This window comes from Palaemon carinicauda, chromosome 13 (assembly GCF_036898095.1).
Source record: "Palaemon carinicauda isolate YSFRI2023 chromosome 13, ASM3689809v2, whole genome shotgun sequence".
Classification (NCBI taxonomy): Eukaryota; Metazoa; Arthropoda; class Malacostraca; order Decapoda; family Palaemonidae; genus Palaemon; species Palaemon carinicauda.
In genome coordinates, this window is record NC_090737.1 from 139,407,986 (window position 1) to 139,428,562 (window position 20,577).

A 20,577-nucleotide genomic window follows, 5' to 3' on the forward strand; every position below is an offset into this window, starting at 1 on the left:
ATATATATATATATATATATATATATATATATATATATATATATATATATATATATATATAGTAACTCTAAGAAAAAATTAAAAAAAAAAACCATTGTTAATTTTAATTTAATTATCAAAGATGAAATAACTGTTAGCAAAGGCAAGTATGTTATCAATATTCATTAAATATCTCCGGATAAACGTTTGATTACAAACCATTTCACTCAATAGGCTCTATACAGTATTATTATTATTATTATTTGCTAAGCTATAACCCAGTTGGAAAAGCAGGATGCTCTAAGCCCAAGGCTCTAACGGAGAAAATAGCCCAGTAAGGAAAGGAAACAAGGGAAAATAAAACATTTCAAGAACAGTAACATTAAAATAAATATTTCCTATATAAACTATAAAAACTTTAACAAAACAAGAGGAAGAGAAATAAGGTAGAATAGTTTGCCAAAGTGTACCCTCAAGCAAGAGAACTCTAACCCAAGACAGGGGAAGACCATAGTAGAGAGGCTATGGCACTACCCAAGACTAGAGAACAATAGAAACTTTAACTGTGATGTCTTTAAGATCATTTATTTTAAAATGAAGTGAGATCTCTGTTGCATTCCCTTAAAGCCGGGAGCACACTAGCGACTCGGTGGCGCCACAAAGCCACTGCATTGTGTGGCTGGGATGTGGTCTCCCATAGGTTTCCATTGTTTTCAAGTTTTGCCGCGCAAACTAGCGACTGTGGCTCTCTGTCGCTCATCCCCGCCACAGGCGTGGCGTAGTTTTGTGGCCGGGCCCGCGCACACTAGCGACAGTGGTTGTTCCCGCCACTCGACACTGTCAGTCAGTCAGGGTGGGCACGTGCTTGGGTACCTACCCCTTGCTCCGCCACGTCGCCTCGCCAGTGTGGTCCGTCGCTCTGTGGTTGCCACAAGTGGTCGCCACATCGTGTCGCCAGTGTGCTCCAAAGACGACCACATCGTGTCGACGCCACAAGTCGCTAGTGTGCTCCCGGCCTAAAAATTTCTCTTTTGGTAGAAATGAATATGCTTAAGAAAATGTGCTTTTACTTTGGCCTGCAAATTAGCCAGTATTTTAGTTTGATGTGATTGTACAAATCGAGGTCTTTAGTGTGACTTGTTTATAAGAATAAGGCATTCCTTTAATTTTACTTTAATATAAAAAAGGCAGATCTTTATTGTGAATCAACTGCACAAAAAAGGCAGTCATTCACTATAAATATACTGCCCAAATGGGGCAGTTTCAGTGTGCCTTCTTACTAATTTTTTAAATATATTAAATTTTAAAACTCATTGTTAAGTTATTTATTAATTTGTTTTTTTAGGTTTTTTCATTTGAAATTATTAATTGTTAATTAAGCATAATTAAATCGGCATTAATGACCACTGATGTTATGATGCCGGATAACTATGAATCATTCTGATAGAATATATTGAAACTTTACATTTAAATGGTTCACTTTCCATGTCAGCTTTGGTTAAGTTTGAAAAGGCAAGACAAGGAAACACCTATCTTGTCATTTTCATGCAAGAAATGCTCTTATATACTAGATTATTAATGAATGATAATATTCACAACCTTAATTTACCTTTTCTTTGCAGTTGTCATTCCAATGAAAGATTGTTTCTTCGAGACTTCGTCTCTTGCGCCGGTGGGACGAGTGGCGGACGTTTGGCTCGGTGGTTGCAACCGGATTCCTACGTCGATGTTCGAGCTTGCGAAGTGCTATACAGCCGAGATGACATGAGGGCAGGCTGGCCTGCAATAGTAACTATAATAACTCGGGACCAGTACAATGAAGTAGTTCATGTACCTTCGCTCAAGGTAGGTTGAATCGATACTTCAGTACACTATAAATTTAACAAGAGGATGATTGGTTAATTGTAGGTGTTCTAGCCTTTTTTAATTGGGAAAAAATGCTATTGATAGTGAAAGATTCTGTTGAATGTTGAAGGGAATATATCCATATATTATTTGGTGTGTGAATCTTTTTTTTTTTTTCAAATGAAATTCGAGGAATTTTTCAGTATTTTGGTGTGACTTAATCTTATGTAGAGTCGGATGATATGTAGTGATAGTAATGTATGTTTTACAGCTCACTGTTGGCTGCTGTCCCAAAGTTTTGTAGGAGTTCTATTTTGTAACAAAAATACTGGAATGTTAGAGATGTACCATCAGTAAACTAAACATACTTAGTATAGCATGAGATAGTACGAGGAATGTTGAAATATTAACATAGGAATGTTATCATTATTAAAAAGTAGGGTCTTAGTCTTTTGTGGTAAGTTGAAATTGTTATTTATTTCAGACATACTCTAAGGTTCTTGCAAATACAATGAAAACCTCTTATGATTTGTAGGTTGAAGTTGTTGCAGTACCTGTCAGCACAGGAGAGGATGGAAGTCAAGTAAAACTGAGACGGATTAGTCAACACGTTGCCGACAATTTAACATTTGGAGGACACCCACAGCCATCGCTCGATGTTCCTTACCAAGTGTCGATTAAGGATAAGATGTGCTATTGTGCCATTACCATGATAAAGGTGATAAATTAATTTTTCAAGGATGTTGAGGTGTTCTTCCTTTGTAATACTTGTTCTGTGACATCTACAGTATCCAACTCATTCTGGTCTTTCTCTCTCGCAACTCTTTTTGCCAACCATCCTTTCAGCTAACACCTAATCTTTTTCACCACTTGTACGTGCTGTAAGTCCTCTACATAAAACCTTTCATCTAGAAAACTTTCAAAGATAAGAACTTCTGTGCAATAAATATGTTTTGAATGATTAAAGATATGAAAGGGGTTTATGAGCTGAGGCCTAACTTAATTATGTTATACTTGAAAACTGTTCAATTTAAAAACACATTCTTGAACATTTGTTATTCTTACGTAACAAATTTACTTTAAATGTATATCTTGTCTCATGTTCCTCTTATGCTGCATACACTAGGACGTACCCACTATCCAACATCTCAAAGTAAAATCCATTTCTTGCTTTGTTTATATTGCAAATGTCCAGTGAATAAGCTTAAAAGATACTATTTTTTCAGTGTTGATGATCTGAACTTTATCAAAGAAAAAATTATCTTTATTTCATTTGAAATAAAATGATGCAATATCATAATTTAGTAAAAGAAGCTTGGTATCCCTAAAATACATCAAGGCATCAAGTTTGATGATGTCGGCGTCAATGACCTTCGATGTCAGGATGCCAGAGAACTTCAAATCATTCATTCATTCAATTTTGACAAAATAGGAGTGCTTCATACAATGTCTTAAACCTCAGATATTAGGAGAGACATTGCAGAGATTTAAATTGCTCTATTAAAACTACTCTCACGAACAGCATTTTTCTTTTACAGGCTTACGAAAACTACTCATTTGAAGAACTGCGCTACATGTCGCCAACCATGAGGAGACCAACAGAAAATATGCTCGTGAGAAGTAACAACGACGGCACTTACTCCTGCAACTGGACACCTGGTGCTACTGGATGGTACTCTCTCCACGTCACCATTGATAGTTATCAGCTTGACGAGGTTAGTGGTCGTAAAACCTAAATCGATTTCTTGATGTAATACATACAGTACATACATATACCCAGGCACTTCCCCCAATTTTGGGGGGTAGCCGACATCAACAAATAAACAAAACAAAAAAAAGGGGACCTCTACTCTCTACGTTCCTCCCAGCCTAACAAGGGACTCAACCGAGTTCAGCTGGTACTGCTAGGGTGCCACAGCCCACCCTCCCACATTATCCACATTATGATGTAATACTGGATGGAATGTAGATGATGAATGGAGAAGTATTGATTTAGAAGCTCAAGATAGAGACGACTGGCGAAATCTAACCGAGGCCCTTTGCGTCAATAGGCGTAGGAGGAGATGATGATTGATGGTTATGAATACTGTACCATTATTTCTTATACTACAGGAGGTCCCTAACTTATAATCATTCTATTTACAAACATTTGAAGATAATGACAAAGATAAGATAAAGAAAGACTAATAAAACCACATTATATCATTTAATACAGAGAGCAAAATGACATTTTTAATAACCTGATATCTATTTCATATGAAATCTGACTATTTATTGACATTTGTGGCTGGAAATCATAGGTATTGGATTCAGGTTAGGTCTGCCCTAGGCCAAAATTTAACAAAATTTAACTTAACAAACAATTTGATTTGCACTTCTTGGAACTTACTAAGTTTTGCAAGTTGAGGACCTTCAGTGTATTAACCCTTTTACCCCCAATGGACGTACCGGTACGTTTCACAAAACTCATCCCTTTACCCCAATGGACGTATTGGTACGTCCTTGCAAAAAACTGCCATTTACATTTTTTTTTACATATTTTTGACAACTTTATGAGAAACTTCAGGCATTTTCCAAAAGAATGAGACCAACCTGATCTCTCTATGATGAAAATTAAGGCTTTTAGAGCAATTTGAAAATTATATATTGCAAAATATGCTTGAAAAAAAACAAAAAACGCCTGGGCGTTAAGGGTTGGAAAGTTCCAAATAGCCTGAGGGTAAAAGGGTTAAATTCTCTCTGCTTATTCATGTCCAGATAAAATGCATTATTGTTTTATGATTTAATAAATTAATGTTTTCCCCCTAAAATACAGACCTACAAAATGGAAGTGAAAGACCCTCCCCAAGGGGTGACTCCTCCCGTTCAGAGTACAATGAAGCGCTCTTCGCAGCAACCGTCGCGTTTAAGGAAGTTCGTCCTCCAGAACAGCGCTGGCTTGAGAATACGTACTCATCCTTCTCTTCAGAGTGAACAGATTGGCATTGTACATGTCAATGGTACCATTGCCTTCATAGATGAGGTAATGTCATTTTTTTTTATTTTCATAGAATTATTTTGTTGAATCTTTTGTCTAGCGCAACAGTTTGGTGTAAAGGATTGTATTTTATTTTTAGTGAAATTATTTCTAATCTTCCATTTATTTATGGTTCTTGTTTTTTTTACTTATGAAATTCACTTATAATTATATACTGCAGGAGCTGTTTGAATTATAAAAGCATAAGATGTAACGTGAATATGAAATATTAGCATTAAAACACCATATTCTTGTAATATCATTATGTGAGGGAACTCTTATTTGATTCACTGTACAGAATACTCTATGGGATATGTAGAAGCTTTTATCAATGCACCTTTACTCCTCTAAGCACCCATCATACTACATTCATTCCTTTTTTTTATTCTAACTTCTCTGCTGTCTAGTTTCAACCTCTTCCTTCGTTATCACTCCCGTGACGGGCATGTGATGAAGAGTTGCATGCATATTGGTAACCCTTGAAAATATACAGTACCTGTACATAGCTACTGTACCTCTATTAACCCCAATGGAAGCCCGAAGTGGAAGGGTAGAATTTCCATTTGATTAGTTGGGCATGCTGAAAATATTAACTTTACAATTACAACTTGGTTGATAATAGTACTACTTTACAGTACTGTACTGTATAGTACACGCAAAGGATAACTTATAGTCAAGCCGCCTGCCCTGTGTGAGGTTTAGACCTGCCTCGCTGAAATAGAAAAGATACGACAGTAGTATAGGTGGAAAGGATTTTCTGTAGCAATACAAAAAGAAAAGTAACGACCTGGTGTCATATCATTAGACTTTGTTAAAATATTATTAATACTTTCAGCCACTGAAATGCTATCAAGCAAACTTTCATCCTTGGATGTTGAAAGATCAATGCATCTGGGAAACTTCAATTCTAGTTTTAATCTTTTTCAGATAGCTTTCTTGATCTTACTGTATTTCCCTCTCAACATTTCATTAGGACTTACATATACTGTATGACGATTCTGTTTTGATTATTTTGTTGTAATTACATATGCTTGATGCTCTCACCCTCCCTTCCTTATTGTACACTTCGGTAACAAGCTCCAGTGTCTTAAGTTGTACATTGTCCGCTGTACACTTTCAGCCGTTTACTGGTCAACTCTTACTCGAGTCATTAATTTAAATCTAAGTGATACTCTGCTACTGTAGTAGTAATAGTGGCTAGATTACTATTCCATCAATTTGATGAAGATATTTTTGTATACTTTATACTTTATGTAAAATAGTAATATTAACTATTTTTTTTCAGATGGTTGCCATAATTTCATTCCAAATCTTGAATTAAACTAATAAGTACTGTATACTTTAGTTCTGAAATTATTACAATAGAAATAGAGTTTAAGCAATTCTTAGGGTATTAATAATTTGTAAGGTGTTAATTCCCCTTTCTAAATTGGAAAAAAATGCTATACTGTAGAAACTTAAATGTTACACTAGTTTTTATACTTGATAAAACTTACTTAAAATATGTTTAGATTTCGAAGCATTAACCACGAATATATTAATGATCATTGCAGGTCCATAATAGCGATGGAGTATGGCTTCGTCTGAGTGCAGAGAGCATTAGGCAGTATTGCACAAATGGATACTCAGAGGCTTGGTGTCTCCAATATAATCAACACATTGGCAAGACGCTTCTTGTGCCAGTAGACCACCCGAAAACCATTTTAGATCAGGTACAGTCGATGTATTTAAGGCTATAATGATTCCTCACTTATGAAATAATGAATTTGTTACATTTTTTAATAATGACAGTAGATCTCAACCCTTTTACCCCCAAAGGACGTACTGGTACGTTTCACAAAACTCGTCCCTTTACCCCCATGGACGTACCGGTACGTCCTTGCAAAAAACTGCTATTTACATTTTTTTTGCATATTATTGATAATTTTTTTTGACAAACTTCAGGCATTTTCCGAGAGAATGGGACCAACCTGACCTCTCTATGACAAAAATTAAGGCCGTTAGAGCAATTTAAAAGAAATATACTGCAAAATGTGCTTGAAAAAAAAAAAAAAAAATGCCTGGGGGTTAAGGGTTGGAAAGTTCCAAATAGCCTGGGGGTAAAAGGGTTAATAGTTCTGCATATGTACAGTACTTCACTAAGAGCTAACTCAAAAAGGAATAAGACAACAATCCAAGATACATTATATTCATCCTTCAACTATTGAGTCGAGAAAGAAGCTAGATGATAAGGTCTTATTTCTTCTTGTTCTGTACTAGGAAGTTCCATTAACTGTGTTTCAGTCCCTTAACACACTGTACCACTCATTTCAGTATTACGCGTGTAATACTGAAATGAGTGGTACAGACCCGTCTGTACCAAATCCATTTCCATTTGCCTAAATTGAAGTTTTTATCTCTACTTGCTCCAAAGACTTACATATTTTCCTCTATTATTTTCATATTACAATACTGTTTATCCACAGGTAATAACCGATACTATAACCAGACGACGTGATATGAGTCCTCGTCGCGAAGGACTACATAACACGGATGGAACTGATAACGTGCCAGGTGGCGCTGGGGTGTACACTGTTGTGAAATGTGGAGCCTCGGGACACAATATTCGGAGCCAGCCCAGCTTGAAAGCTCCTCCAGTTGGGATGCTGGTTTTAGGAAATTCCATAACTGCCGACTCTGATACTAAGAACAATGATGGTGAGCCAAAAATTTATTTTTCGAATTGATTGGAAGACTCATATTATTGAAATATGTTTGTGAATTAGTAAACAAGTAATATGGAATTGTTTATTTAAAAACATTGTTTAAAGATGTTGTATCTAATGTTTGTATTTGTTTATTGAAACGTTTTATCCAAGGTTAAGGTAGAGATAAACGTACAATGCCTCTCTTCAACAGGAACTTGGGTACGCTTGGACTCTGAAAGCACCCGCAAGTATTGCTTTACAGATGGGGAAGCATGGTCCTTAGCTGTGTCGCGTGCACACACGTTATATCTCCAGCGCTCTCATAGTCATTTGCATCCGTATTCAACTTCTCAGTTGGGTATGTATTTTGAATATTGAGTTTTAAAGACTGTAATCTTTCTTTTGAGTTTGTTAATAGTCCTACGTTGTGGATTGAATTTTTCGTGTGTTATGCTGCAGTAACACGACTAGCTTAATTAGTCTTTCCTTTGCTTTCATAATACTCATCTGAATGGTGCAATCTCTTCTCATCTCATAGCATTTTCTCTGATAGTGTTGTTCCATATTAAAAGACTGTCCCCTTTGTTGATTCAGATATGCTGTGTTTCTGGCAATCTTTTATTGTTATTGTATTTTCTATTTAATGGTAAAATTTTTCATGATAATTACTTGTTTTGGGGAATAACCTAAGTTACATGCTGTATGAAATCTACTCGCATTGAATGGTGGGTCACATTCATGACAATATATTTTGTGTTATTGTATGGAAGGCTTAACTCTAAGCTGAATGAAGCATATGAAAGTTTGTTGTCATCGTTTGTATAAGCTTAAATTTGAAGGTTAACGATTCACTATTGTACAAATCAAATATTTAGGGGATTTTGAGTTTATAAAATCTATTGTGTACCTCAGTTTCCAATTGCTCCAGATTTTAACCCTTTTACCCCCAGGCTCTTTGGAAATTTCCAACCCTTAACCCCCAAGGGGTTATTTTTTTCCCAGCACATTTTGCAGCATATATTTTTTAAATTGCTCTAACAACCTTAATTTTTGTCATAGAGAGGTCAGGTTGGTCTCATTCTCTTGGAAAATGCCTGAATTTTTTCAAAAAATTATCAAAATTATGAAAAAAAAAAATTTTATAGCATTTTTTTGCAAGGACGTACCAGTACGTCCATGGGGGTAAAGGGATGGCTTTTGTGAAACGTACCAGTACGTCCTTTTGGGGTAAAAGGGTTAATTCCCTGTTCATGTTGATTTTACACTACTGTTTTTTTAATATCAAGTCATATTTTTGATAGCCTACCCCCCTTTTTTTTCTGTAGAACAAACTAATACCAGTCAACAAGGATTTGACTTCACCCATGCACAAAGCAGTCCCATATTTCGACCATTCCAGCAACCACCTTTTAGAAGTGATCCATTTGTGTTTGGTGCAATAAGTAAGTGCTTCTATGTTTACACTAACTGACTTATAGTGTTCTCCATTTTTTGTAGAGGTTCCTCCGAAATAGATTTTTTTTATAGTTTATTTATGACATATTTGTTTTTGATGTTGTTAATAGTTTATATATGACATATCTGTTTTGACGTTGTTACTTATTTTAGAAGGATTTATTGTTAATTTGTTCTCTTCATTTATTTATTTCCTTATTTCCTTTCCTCACTGGGCTATTTTTCCCTGTTGGAGCCCCTGGGCTTATAGCATCTTGCTTTTCCAACTAGGGTTGTAGCTTGGATAGTAATAATAATAATAATAATAATGTGTCAGCTTTGCTGATAATGATTCGTTAAGCTTTCAGATTTTCTCCTTTGTTTATTTTTGACTGAAGTTTATACAGTATTTGCTTTTATAGTAAATCATGCATGTTCAATGTACAGTACATCTATGAACACTCGAGGGCTTGCATACAGCATACGGCCCCTGTCCCTGTATGTGCATTGTGATACTAAGGTTATGGTCAAAAGGATTTTTTTCAAATTTTGATATTCAACCAATGCTCAAATTACTGAAGTGAGGAAGCTTGAAAATTCAGCCTAGAATTTACAAAAAAAATATACTACAAAATCTTCATAAAAGAAATTTAGATTCTTTCCATTTTAACACACACAAAAAAAAAAAAAAAAAAAACCGGTAAAAGTGGCTTTGTATTATTTTGTATATTGATACATATGTGTTCATGTACTCATGCTTATTTTTAAGAAGTACCTACAGTATAGCCTTTATAATTGCTTTGTAATATTTACAGACATATTTGTTTGAAATTCAACTTTTGGTCAGTAAGAACTGCCTCAACTGCAGTTTCAATATTAAGAATGTTGGCTACAAAGAAACCATTTTAATTGGACCTGAAATGCTAAGAGGTTTATTTATATTATTTTTCAATTTCGTAGCAACAGCTGTTAGTTACTATGTTACATTTAAGTTAGTTATTGAAAGGTTTCCATATTTAACTAAAATACTTTTGACCAGCTCGAGGTTGTGGTGATGGTAGCAGCAACGTTGGAGCCGGAGTAACGGCGAATAGCGGCGAATCTTTCAAATACGCAAATTCTTCCAATGCCTTTGCCGATACTAATACGGCAACCGATGATTCGGAGGCGACTGGGGTGACCTTGAAACATCCGGTTCCTGTAAGTAAAGTAGACTTAAGAATGTTTTATAGATTCTGTAATATTGTGTCTATTTCTAGGTCGACCTGTGACGGCCGGTGAACATTGCCCATCTGGTACTCTGTCATCTAGGTTATATCACTTACGTTTTATGACCATTATTATTATCATTATTTTATTATTGTTTTTACTATGGTATTTTTTTGCTAGCAAGTCCAATTTGGACGAATGAAGAATAACGTTCTTGCCTTTGTTATAGTTTACGTACACGCCTCGGGAAGTTGGTCGTTTTGATGGGCAATATTCACTGGGCGTCACAGGTCTCTCCCCAGAAATAGATTTTCCTTCGTCAAAATCCCTTTATTACATGCATTCTTTACTTCCATTCTCCCTCTCCAACCTCTTTTAACTTGTACTTCATAGTGCAACTATGGGTCTTCTTCCAGTTGCACTTAGGTTCCAAGTGGCCTTCCCAACCTAGTACTGGACCATATGTCCCAAATACTTATTTGGATTACCTCTAGCGTATTTCTATGTGCAATATCTTGTCCATCTCAAGTGGCTCATTTAGTTATTTTATGCCTGTTGGTGATTATACAACATATGTACTTAACTCAAAATCCAGGGTTTACCATAGTTTCTGTACCATGGCCTTCCACAGTGTTAGGTTTGAGAGCCATTCCTTATGGGTAAAGTCAAGCACACTCAAAGGGAACTGTCAGTAGAGGATTATTCTTTTCCCAGCCAACAGGTTGATAGTAGATTTTCCATCAGATATGAACTTGCAATCACAAATTGCAAAAGTTAACTTACTGATACTGGTAACTTCAATCCAGTAAGTTAATTTTATAAGATATTGTAATATCAATGCAATAGGGACTTTAGGGAATATAGAACATGGACAGAATTGATTGTGATGCCATTTGGTTTTTACGTTCGATCCAATAAATTAATCTAATGGGGTCTCGGTTCTTAACAGTGATGATGGCAATTTTGTTATATGTATTAAAAGTTTTAATGAAATAGCATATGTAAATAATTATAGGTCTTTTCATGGCAATGTTTTGTGTGCGTATTTTACTAAGCTGTATAAATTTGATAATGATTGTGTACCTGGTTCTCTATTATTCAATTTCCTCTTATGAATGAAGTCATTTATCTGTATAAGCATGTGAGTATGTGCTGCTGTATGTGTTTGTATCTGAGATTTCTGATACGTCAATGGTTAATGTTGCTTCCAAGGCATTCCAAAAACATCGCAAAAGTTTTAATTTTCTCATTATCAAAGGTTTCATGTTCCAAAATTATCCATCTCTTCAATACTATTCTACTATTTAAAACTACAGATATAAGGATGCTCTTCAAGTTTCACCTAATTTTGTAGCTAATGTTGTCGCTCAGATTTTCTTATTCTATACTGACATTGCGCAGATATATGTATTTTAAATATGGAACTCAAAATATATGATGTCAATTCAGTATTACAAATTTGTTTACATTGTGGTGAATGTAACTGAAAAGGTATGTTAGTATGTAGCCATTATACCTTATGTACATGATGTACAGTTGCACAGTGCCATAATAAGTTGAATAGAGTGATCTCTTATTAAATAAAGTGGGAATTTTGATTGCAAATGACATGGAATGTAGAAGCCTTTGAGTTTTTTTCATTTGTGCTGCATTATTCTAACTGTATTACAAGCTGAGCTTTAACTCCAGTTACAAATGGAGAATGCTACAAGCCCTAGGTCCTCAATGGGGAAAGCAGTCGGGAATTGAAAATGAAAAAGTAAAGTAAAGAATCATTATACAAGAGAAGTAAAAAGATTTTAACAATGTACACATGGCTATACACAAAAAGAAGGACAATAGTGATGTTTTTAGAAATGAAGATTAAGGAAAAGATAATGAGAAGGAAACCTCTTGATAAACCACCATACATCCTTGCCCCTTCTGTTAAACTTGCCCAACACCACTTGAAATTCATGGAGAAATTTTGTGCCTGAGTTTACTCTTGAGCAAAAGAATCCTAATTATAGTTAGTGGAAATGAATCTTAAGCCATAGTACAGTAAAAATACTATGGCGCTATCCAAGACTAGAGAATATAGGTTTGATTAAGGAGTGGCTTCTTAGAGGAGCTGCTTACGATTGCTAAAGGGTCTCTCTCATAGTTACTTAAACAGTTGCAGTTACTAGCCACTAAAGTGACTGTGTAATGTGTGGTATTCGTAATATTATGAAAATATGCAGACGATTAGGTATAAGTGTAAGCAAAGAAAGGAGCTGAACCTACAGGACTCAGTATCAGACCGTCTGGCCAATCCTTACAGGATCCTATAGATATCTGTTAGTAGTATTTCAACAGGTGGTGTGAATGGGTTTGAGGGTGAGAGATGTGGAGATATGTCAGAGGAATTTAAAATTTTCTGTGTGAAACCATGAATCAGTGTATTATTTAGTTGTCTTGCTCAAGTTCAGAGAATGAAAGGTGATAGACCATAAAAAAGAGGGAATAGAAAGGAGATCAAGCAAGTCCTGAGAGAGTGGAAGAGAATAGTTAAATTCCTCTACATTTTAGACTGACTTATATAAAATGCCCAGGTCTAATATGACCTGGAAATGAATTTAAGAATTGGTTGTTGCTACTTTATAAATGGTATTCAAAAACTCTCTCCACAGTGAACATTTGAGGACGATTACACTCTTAGTGGTGTCACATCATGCAAAAGTCAATTATTATTCAATATATTTACTGCGGAGGGACTTCTTGAACACCATTTAGTACACTATATACTGAAATATCCAAATATTATTAGCTTCCCCCTCATTTGATTAGAACCATTGTTTCTCTGTTGAGTGTAATTCTCACTCCCACGCCCGAGCCTCTAACACGCACGTCAAATTTCATGCACCTAAAGGATTCAGCAATCCAGCACCCAGGTAAATTCTCTGTACTTCAGCGTTGGATGAAGGACGAACACAATAAACACCCAGCTGTTAGTAATCCTTCCGTTTCGTCTCAGCAGCCACAGCAGGAGGATTTGCATACTCCCCAGCAAGGTGCTCTGGTTCAGGACAAGAAGTTGAGCAAGAAACAACAGCAGCAGGCCCAGCAGCTCAATGTGAGGTTAGGACATGAGATTTTTCTGTCGTTTCTGTAAATATTGTACTTATTATTAGGTAATGTATACTATTTAGAATGTATTTTATTTATTATTATTATTATTACAAGCTAGGCTATAATCCCACTTGGAAAAGCAAGATGCTACAAGCCCAAGGGCTCCAACAGAGAAAAATAGCCTAGTGAGGAAAGGAAACAAGGAAATGAATAAACTTACAAGAGAAGAATAAAAAAATCAAAATGAAATATTTCAAAAACAGTAACAAACATTAAATTAGATCCTTATATAATTTAGTCGTTTACATTAGATCATTGTATAATATTCTTGTTACTCTAAACAAAAAGATTATAAGAATCTTAGAGAGTTTGATCAGAGATAGTTTTCATATAAAAATCTGTCTTTGTATTATTTCAACAGTTGATTATTTGATGTTGAATTAATAAATAATAGTACTTGTAGAATGTTTGGTAATTGCAGAGTTTATTCTCAACTTTTTCCTTCCATGTTTACTGAATGTTATTTTCAGTTGTGTCCTTTAGTTCCTTCAACCCTTTGCTTAATTATGAAATAAACTTTATAGTTGAAATCATTCCTAAGCAAAGCAATTTTAGAGTTTGAGATTTCATCTTTAATATTATTAACCTTTTATATTATTGTATCACATTCAGTTAACCTTGTTTGAATTGATTCTTATTGCTATCTGTATCCTTTAGAAAGCTCTCAGCACATCAAGATTTCATGTGGAATAAAAGTTGTTTTTGCTAAATATTTATATAATTTCATTCTAAGAAAAGTAGCATTTTGTTTTTTGCTTGTACACTAGATCACTTTCTGCTTATTTTCAGCTTGTCTCGAGATGTACCTCCAGAACTGCAGGGGGTATCGGTGAAGGATCTAGTCAAAGCAATAGGTGAATCTCGAGCTAATGGCAACGGGGCTACTCCGCCTCGCACTCCCCCTGCCACGCCCAAAAGACTGTCGAGGTCTTCGAGTCCTCGAGCCGGAGTTGGAACGGCTGGAAATCCAGTTATATCTGCGACGTCGGGGACGTCACCTCGTCAGATATCTAGGTCTTCCAGTCCCGTTCCAATACCAGGTAACTAATTGAAGTTGATCCTTTCCATTCTGTGTTATTGGTTAGACTTTAATTACTATAGTTTATGATTTATTAATAACTTTGACTAAGTAGGTAAGATGGCATAGTCCAGTTCTGAAGGTCTCCAGTACCGGATTCCCAGGCTGTCTGGCAAGACGTCTTCCAACATTGATGGGATGGATTAGACGTCTGCGTGTTCCCCACTTCTGCCTATGAAGGAGGCAACTAAACAAATAATGAACTTGTAAAGTGAGGTAGAAACTTCTGGTCTTGGGGACCACATGTTTACCGTTGACGCCCTGTTCGTCCCCAAAATTACATATCAGGGAAGCCAAAATAGCATACGCATCATAAATAAAAGGGATTAAATTATACAAAAATATCTTGGTCAAACACATATTGTGCTGTAGGTATATCAGTGCCCTCCCCACCAACCATCTAACAATTGCTTACAGGAACAGTTAGGCCGTGATTTTAAGCCATCAAATCTATCAAGTTGTAGATTATGAGTCTCTCGGGACCCCATTAAGACAGCATTGCAGACATACAATAGATTTGATCTTAATGACTGGTTATAATTTATAGTGAAGTTTGATTAGGTACTGGAGATGTGAGGTAATTTACAGCCTATAAGGTTTAACTTATTCTGTAGGTCCAAGACGTTTTTCCATGTATAGAAGTCGACACCTGTAAACTACTATTATTGTTATACTGTACTGTACCATAAATCGATAATTATTGAAGGTGTGATAAATATCCAGGCAGGAGTTGTTGTGGCCTATCAGTAATGCCTCGGCCGTGTGATCGCCAAACTGGGGTGCGAGCCCCACTCAAACTTATTAGTTCCTTTAGTGTCTGCAACCTCACCATCCTTCTGAGTTAAGGAATGGGCTTTTGGAGGAGCCTTTAGGTCTACCTGCTGAGTCATCAGCAGCCATTGCATGGCCCATCCTGGTCTTAGCTTGGGTGGAGAGGGGGTTTGGATGCTGATCATGTGTATATATGGTCTGTTTCTAGGGTATTGTCCTGCTTGCTAGGACAATGTCACTGTCACTCTCCCATGTCTCTGCCATTCATGAGTGGCCTTTAAATCTTTAAAAGCCTTTTTTATGTAACCAGCTAGATGAGTGTGAGAATGACTGCCATGACAGGTGAAGAATAAAGTATTATACTCGACTCCGACTCCGCCGACTCCGTATTACTTTATGCCTAAAATTATGCTGGGCCTCAAATCAGGAAAAATGTGCTACACATATATCATTGTATACAATTGTTTATACTCTTTTATATATATTCATGATTTTAACTCTTAATAAAAGAACATTTTTTTTTTCATTTATTAATATTGTTATATTATTACTCTCATCATAGGTAAACTGACAGATAATTTTATATATAATTAAGATGCTTACTTAGCAGTGCTCGGATAGATATATTTCTTTTCATGTTCATAAACCAATAAAGTAGCTCTTTATTATACAGTAGTTAGGATATATAACTGTGTATTTATCAAATGATATGATTATCGCAAAAAGAGGGTTATTTCTTTTCTTATTTTTGAAGTTCCCTTGCAAAAGGATTAGAATATGTTGGAAACTGTATACGTTAATCTAATGGAGAGTTCTACAGTATACATACAGTATAAACCCTTATACAGTAATTATTTCTTCATTTCACTTCACTTCACTTCCACTCCCAGGTAGGCTTTCAGCCTGTCAGTGGAATCAGTTGTCTTCTCCACTCAATTCTGTTTTCAAAAATTCCCTCTCTTCTCAGCTGTTCAATTGTTGGCATGTTGTTCTTTGTCAGAATCTCTTCAATTCCATCCCTCCAGCGTTTACGTGGTCTACCTCTTGATCTCCTCCCACCAGGCGTCCAGTCCCATCTCCTCCTTGCAATTCTATTTCCATCCATTCTCCTTAAATGGCCCAGCCATCTCAGCTGTCCCTTCTCAATCTTGTTCAACATAGGAGATACCCCAACCATCCTTCTAAAATCTACATTTCTTATTCTATCTCTTCTTGTTTTGTGCATTATTGTTCTCAGGCTTTTCATCTCTGAAGCTTGGACTCTGCTCCTTTCTTCATTATATATATAAAATAATCTTTTCTTTTCCCTTACAATAAATAATCTAATTGTGACCTAAAAGAATTCTCCAGCACTTATCAAATAAAAGTTGCAATATAATACTCATGTTAACATTAACCTACTAATAAACATTTTGGAGCATTCTATGGACAGTTTTATTTTGTTTTCAAGAATAAAAAATGATTTATTCATGAGTTCTTACATTATACTTACAGTATAAACATTTATATAGTTATAATTTCTTCATTATATTCTTGTTTTTTTTACAATAGACCTTCATACGTCCATCTTTCCTCAGGTCGGGGTAGAGAGAGTGCGAGCAGCTCTCCATTACACAGCTCTCCCCGCGCTGCTGGTGTGTCTCCGCTTGTGTCGGGTACTGGAACTGTAGCAGAAAGGGCTGCTGGCAGTCCTCCTTCTGCAATACGCAGTGCAAACGACTCCCTGAGCGACACCAGTGCATTTGTTTCGAGTCTTACTCAAGATATGTCTCATTCCCCAAGCATATCATCGCTGCCAACATCAACGCCTAGTACTCCGAGAAGGGTGAGGTTTCATTGCTAACATACCTTATGAATACTATGAATATATTATTATTTTTACTTGATAAGCTACAACTCTTGTTGGGAAAGCAGGATACTATAAGCCCAGGGGCCCAACAGGGAAAATAGCCCAGTGAGGATAGGAAGGAGGGAAATTATGTTAAGGTCTAAGGTCAAGGTCAAGAAATAAGCTGCTGCAGTGGAGGTCTGCGCTGTACTGAGCGCCCCTCTAGTTTAATGTGTTTTTGGAGCCTTTCACTGGGGTGCTACTCATCTTTTTCCACTGGCAGGAAAGTCTCTTAATTCCTTAGTTATGGAGTTTGTGCCTCCCGTTGAACTTTCTCGCTCCACTGCAGCATAGGGCTGTGTCCGTGGCCTCGTTATATTACTTTTGAGCCAGAGATTAATCTTATTGGACAGCTTTAAAGCTCAGATGCTTAAAGGTATTCAATATTCTGTCTAGAGCCACTTTCAATCTGCTACTGGAATTTTTTTGGAAACTCTTCTCTGACATTTGTGACTGTGACAATATCCCCACTAATAGTTTTTATGAATTCTTATGCGCATCACGACAATAGTGGTTCCTTTGCCTTCTTGTGTAGTTGGCTAAGAGGATGTTTATAGCTGCAGTGAGGTTTATATAGTTCTTTGGGGGAAAGTATTTTGAAGACCTGCCGTAATTGTCGGTCCTGATCTCTGAAATCTTTGAGTTTTATTTTGGATACTCTTTAGTATTTAACAGTTATTTTAAGAGATTTGTAATTGTTTATTGCATTTAGTTAATCATTCTGTAATCAATGAATAACTTATTATTAACTGTTCTCAGAAGCAGAAAGCTTTTATGAGTGATTTATTCTTGTTCTATTATAAACTAAATAAATTTTGTGTCACGCTTATTTTTAAAATAATAATATATTTTTGGTCTTTTTCACTTTTGTAACTATAAAAATAATTTATTGTTTTACTAAAATTGTAAGTAAGGAAAGTTGTGCATTTTACGTGTCATCTGGATGAAAGAAAAGCAAAGGTATATTAAGTGAAAGTTTTATAAAAAGATTTACTTATTGAAGATTAGCAGTTATGTATAAGATTCAGTAAATTTTTATGGTACTTGAACAGGACCAGCTCAATAGAATGAATGAAAATATTTTTTTCAGATGTCTTGGAGGATTTTTTTATAGTGTTTAAACTTTTTAGCATATACTGTAGTCATACAGTCAGCTAATTATTTTTTCATTTGTTTACAGGAGCCTTTGAGCACAAGTCCCAAAACTGTAACACAAACGGCAACTCAAACTAGTCCTGAAGCTGTAAAATTCAACATTGGGTCAACCGGATCAAGAGACGAAAATCTGAGACTCTCTCCGAAAATGACGCGGAAGGACAGGTCCGGGAAGCCTCACCGCAGCAAACGTGATAGGGCGGTTTCCCCAGTGCCTACGCAGAGGGAAAAGCCAGGACCCAGCCGTGATAAAGTGAAAGAAGCAATGAGCCCATCGGTAGCGGAGTGCATGCGTGCCATTTTTGCAGCTTTTCTATGGCACGAAGGAATTGTTCACGATGCCATGGCGTGTGCTTCGTATTTGAAGTTCCATCCGGACCTTAGTAAGCAGGGTACGTTTCAGTGGAAGCCACGGACAAACGCGCCTCCGAAAACAGAAAAGCTAACCAAGGAACAAAAAGCTCGTCAAAGACATTCTGTCGAAGTTAGTACGTACAGCTATTTAAATAATGTAACGCTACAGAACACGGAGGACCTTTTGAAAACGGGAACCAATGCTAATATCAATGAAGTGCCCCATATCAGTGATACAAGTGATGAAGAGACAGCCAGTAGAGCGACTGGAGCTAGTTATTCTCAGGGAATTCAGGGACAAAAGTTAGCAACAGTAATGGAGGGAGGGGGAGGAGCAGGAGGAGGTGCTGGTAGACCAGAAACGCCAGATTTACCTCCAGTCCTTTATCATGTGGTGCTACTTTGGGAGGAACTGACCTCCAGTTGTTTAAAAGCAGTTGCTCAGCAAATAATCCTCCCTTCTCCTACCATTCCTGCCAGACTCAAGAAAATGGATAAAGTGAAGGATAGAAGTGAAAGAGATAAGAAAAAGCATAAGAAAAAATCATCCTCGGTTGGAATTTCAATATTTGGTGTAGATGGTGAGGATGAAGAAGGAGTTTGTGAACTTTGTGGTACCAACGTTCCTTCTGAAAGTTCAGAGCAACACTTTAGGACAATACATCCGGGATGTGGGGGATCTTCGAAGGGCTGTGGGTATGTGGGAACAAGGTGGAAAGCTTTCCCGACTAAGGATCGCGTGACCCAACCGTGCGGCGAGTCGGTGCGAGGCTGCTTCCACATGTGCTTGAGTTGTCGTAACAGACATAAAGGACAGTACGGACATTTTTCGGGTAGCAAGTGTAGCAACGGAGGAAAAGTCAAAAGAAAATCAAACAGTAAACTCTTGTCACCTCTCCCTATGTTAGAAACACATGTGATAATGAGAAACAATGCCATGTTCTTACTGGACCTAGCCAGTGCTGCAACTCCCTCTCTTCCTTCTCGAAACATAGTGCCAAGAAAGTCCCCTTGCACTATGCCCTGTGTGTCGGAACTGAGTCCTGATAATAGTCCTTTTCCAAAGGTAAGCGTCATCGTTGATACAAGTAGTTAGCTTTGTGAATGTCTGTTTTTCTTTCTAAGAATTCTATGTAAAGACTACTGCAAAAAACACAATGAGCTTCTGTCTTATCCTCAGTCTCCCTTTAATCTTACTTGGGAAATGAACTATGCTATTAATCATGAAGAGATTCAGAACTTTTTAAGTATTGTTTAGTGCCTATGGGAAAATAATCCAATGATTTGTTTGGAAAACGTGAGCCCCATTTACTTTGAACAGTCATTTAAGAAATTAATTTATTCCCAAAAAATTCAAATGCTATTTATTATTGTTTACACTACCAATATAGAAACTGTCATGAAAGAATTTTCTTCAAAATTTAAGTATTTTTCCTCGGCAATTGATGAAAGCACTGACGTGGCAAATACTGTACAGTGTTTGAAAGTATGTCCCTTTTTTATCAGGTAGCATTCCAATGTTTGAAAGTATCTCCCTTTTGTTTCATCAGGTAGCATTCCAATGTTTGAAAGTATGTCCCTTTTGTTTTATCAGGTAGCATTCCAGTGTTTGAAAGTATGTCCGTTTTTTATCAGGTAGCATTCCAGTGTTTGAAAGTATGTCCCTTTTTTATCAGGTAGCATTCCAGAGTTTGAAAGTATGTCCCTTTTTTATCAGGAAGCATTCCAATGTTTGAAAGTATGTCCCTTTTTTATCAGGTAGCATTCCAGAGTTTGAAAGTATGTCCCTTTTGTTTTATCAGGTAGCATTCCAGAGTTTGAAAGTATGTCCCTTTTCTTTTATCAGGTAGCATTCCAATGTTTGAAAGTATGTCCCTTTTTTATCAGGTAGCATTCCAGTGTTTGAAAGTACAGTATGTCCCTTTTTTATCAGGTAGCATTCTAGAGTTTGAAAGTATGTCCCTTTTCTATCAGGTAGCATTCCAAAGTTTGAAAGTATGTCCCTTTTTTA

General features: G+C 36.4%; 1 protein-coding gene across 12 annotated transcripts in view; it reads left to right on the forward strand.

Annotated features, from left to right (window-relative positions):
- The window catches only part of hiw (highwire), a 171,481-nt gene that overhangs the window by 119,025 nt on the left and 31,879 nt on the right, over positions 1 to 20,577 (forward strand). For 9 of the 12 annotated variants that reach the window (XM_068385984.1, XM_068385985.1, XM_068385986.1 and 6 more), the window contains 13 exons: positions 1,602 to 1,824; positions 2,360 to 2,542; positions 3,363 to 3,539; positions 4,640 to 4,846; positions 6,394 to 6,552; positions 7,306 to 7,537; positions 7,739 to 7,885; positions 8,853 to 8,969; positions 10,001 to 10,161; positions 13,061 to 13,269; positions 14,110 to 14,360; positions 16,747 to 16,994; positions 18,238 to 19,632. In XM_068385984.1, the coding sequence (XP_068242085.1) occupies positions 1,602 to 1,824; positions 2,360 to 2,542; positions 3,363 to 3,539; positions 4,640 to 4,846; positions 6,394 to 6,552; positions 7,306 to 7,537; positions 7,739 to 7,885; positions 8,853 to 8,969; positions 10,001 to 10,161; positions 13,061 to 13,269; positions 14,110 to 14,360; positions 16,747 to 16,994; positions 18,238 to 19,632 (3,709 nt within the window). The remainder of the gene's footprint in view (positions 1 to 1,601; positions 1,825 to 2,359; positions 2,543 to 3,362; positions 3,540 to 4,639; positions 4,847 to 6,393; positions 6,553 to 7,305; positions 7,538 to 7,738; positions 7,886 to 8,852; positions 8,970 to 10,000; positions 10,162 to 13,060; positions 13,270 to 14,109; positions 14,361 to 16,746; positions 16,995 to 18,237; positions 19,633 to 20,577) is intronic. The other 3 variants (XM_068385990.1, XM_068385992.1, XM_068385993.1) reach the window with 3 other exon arrangements.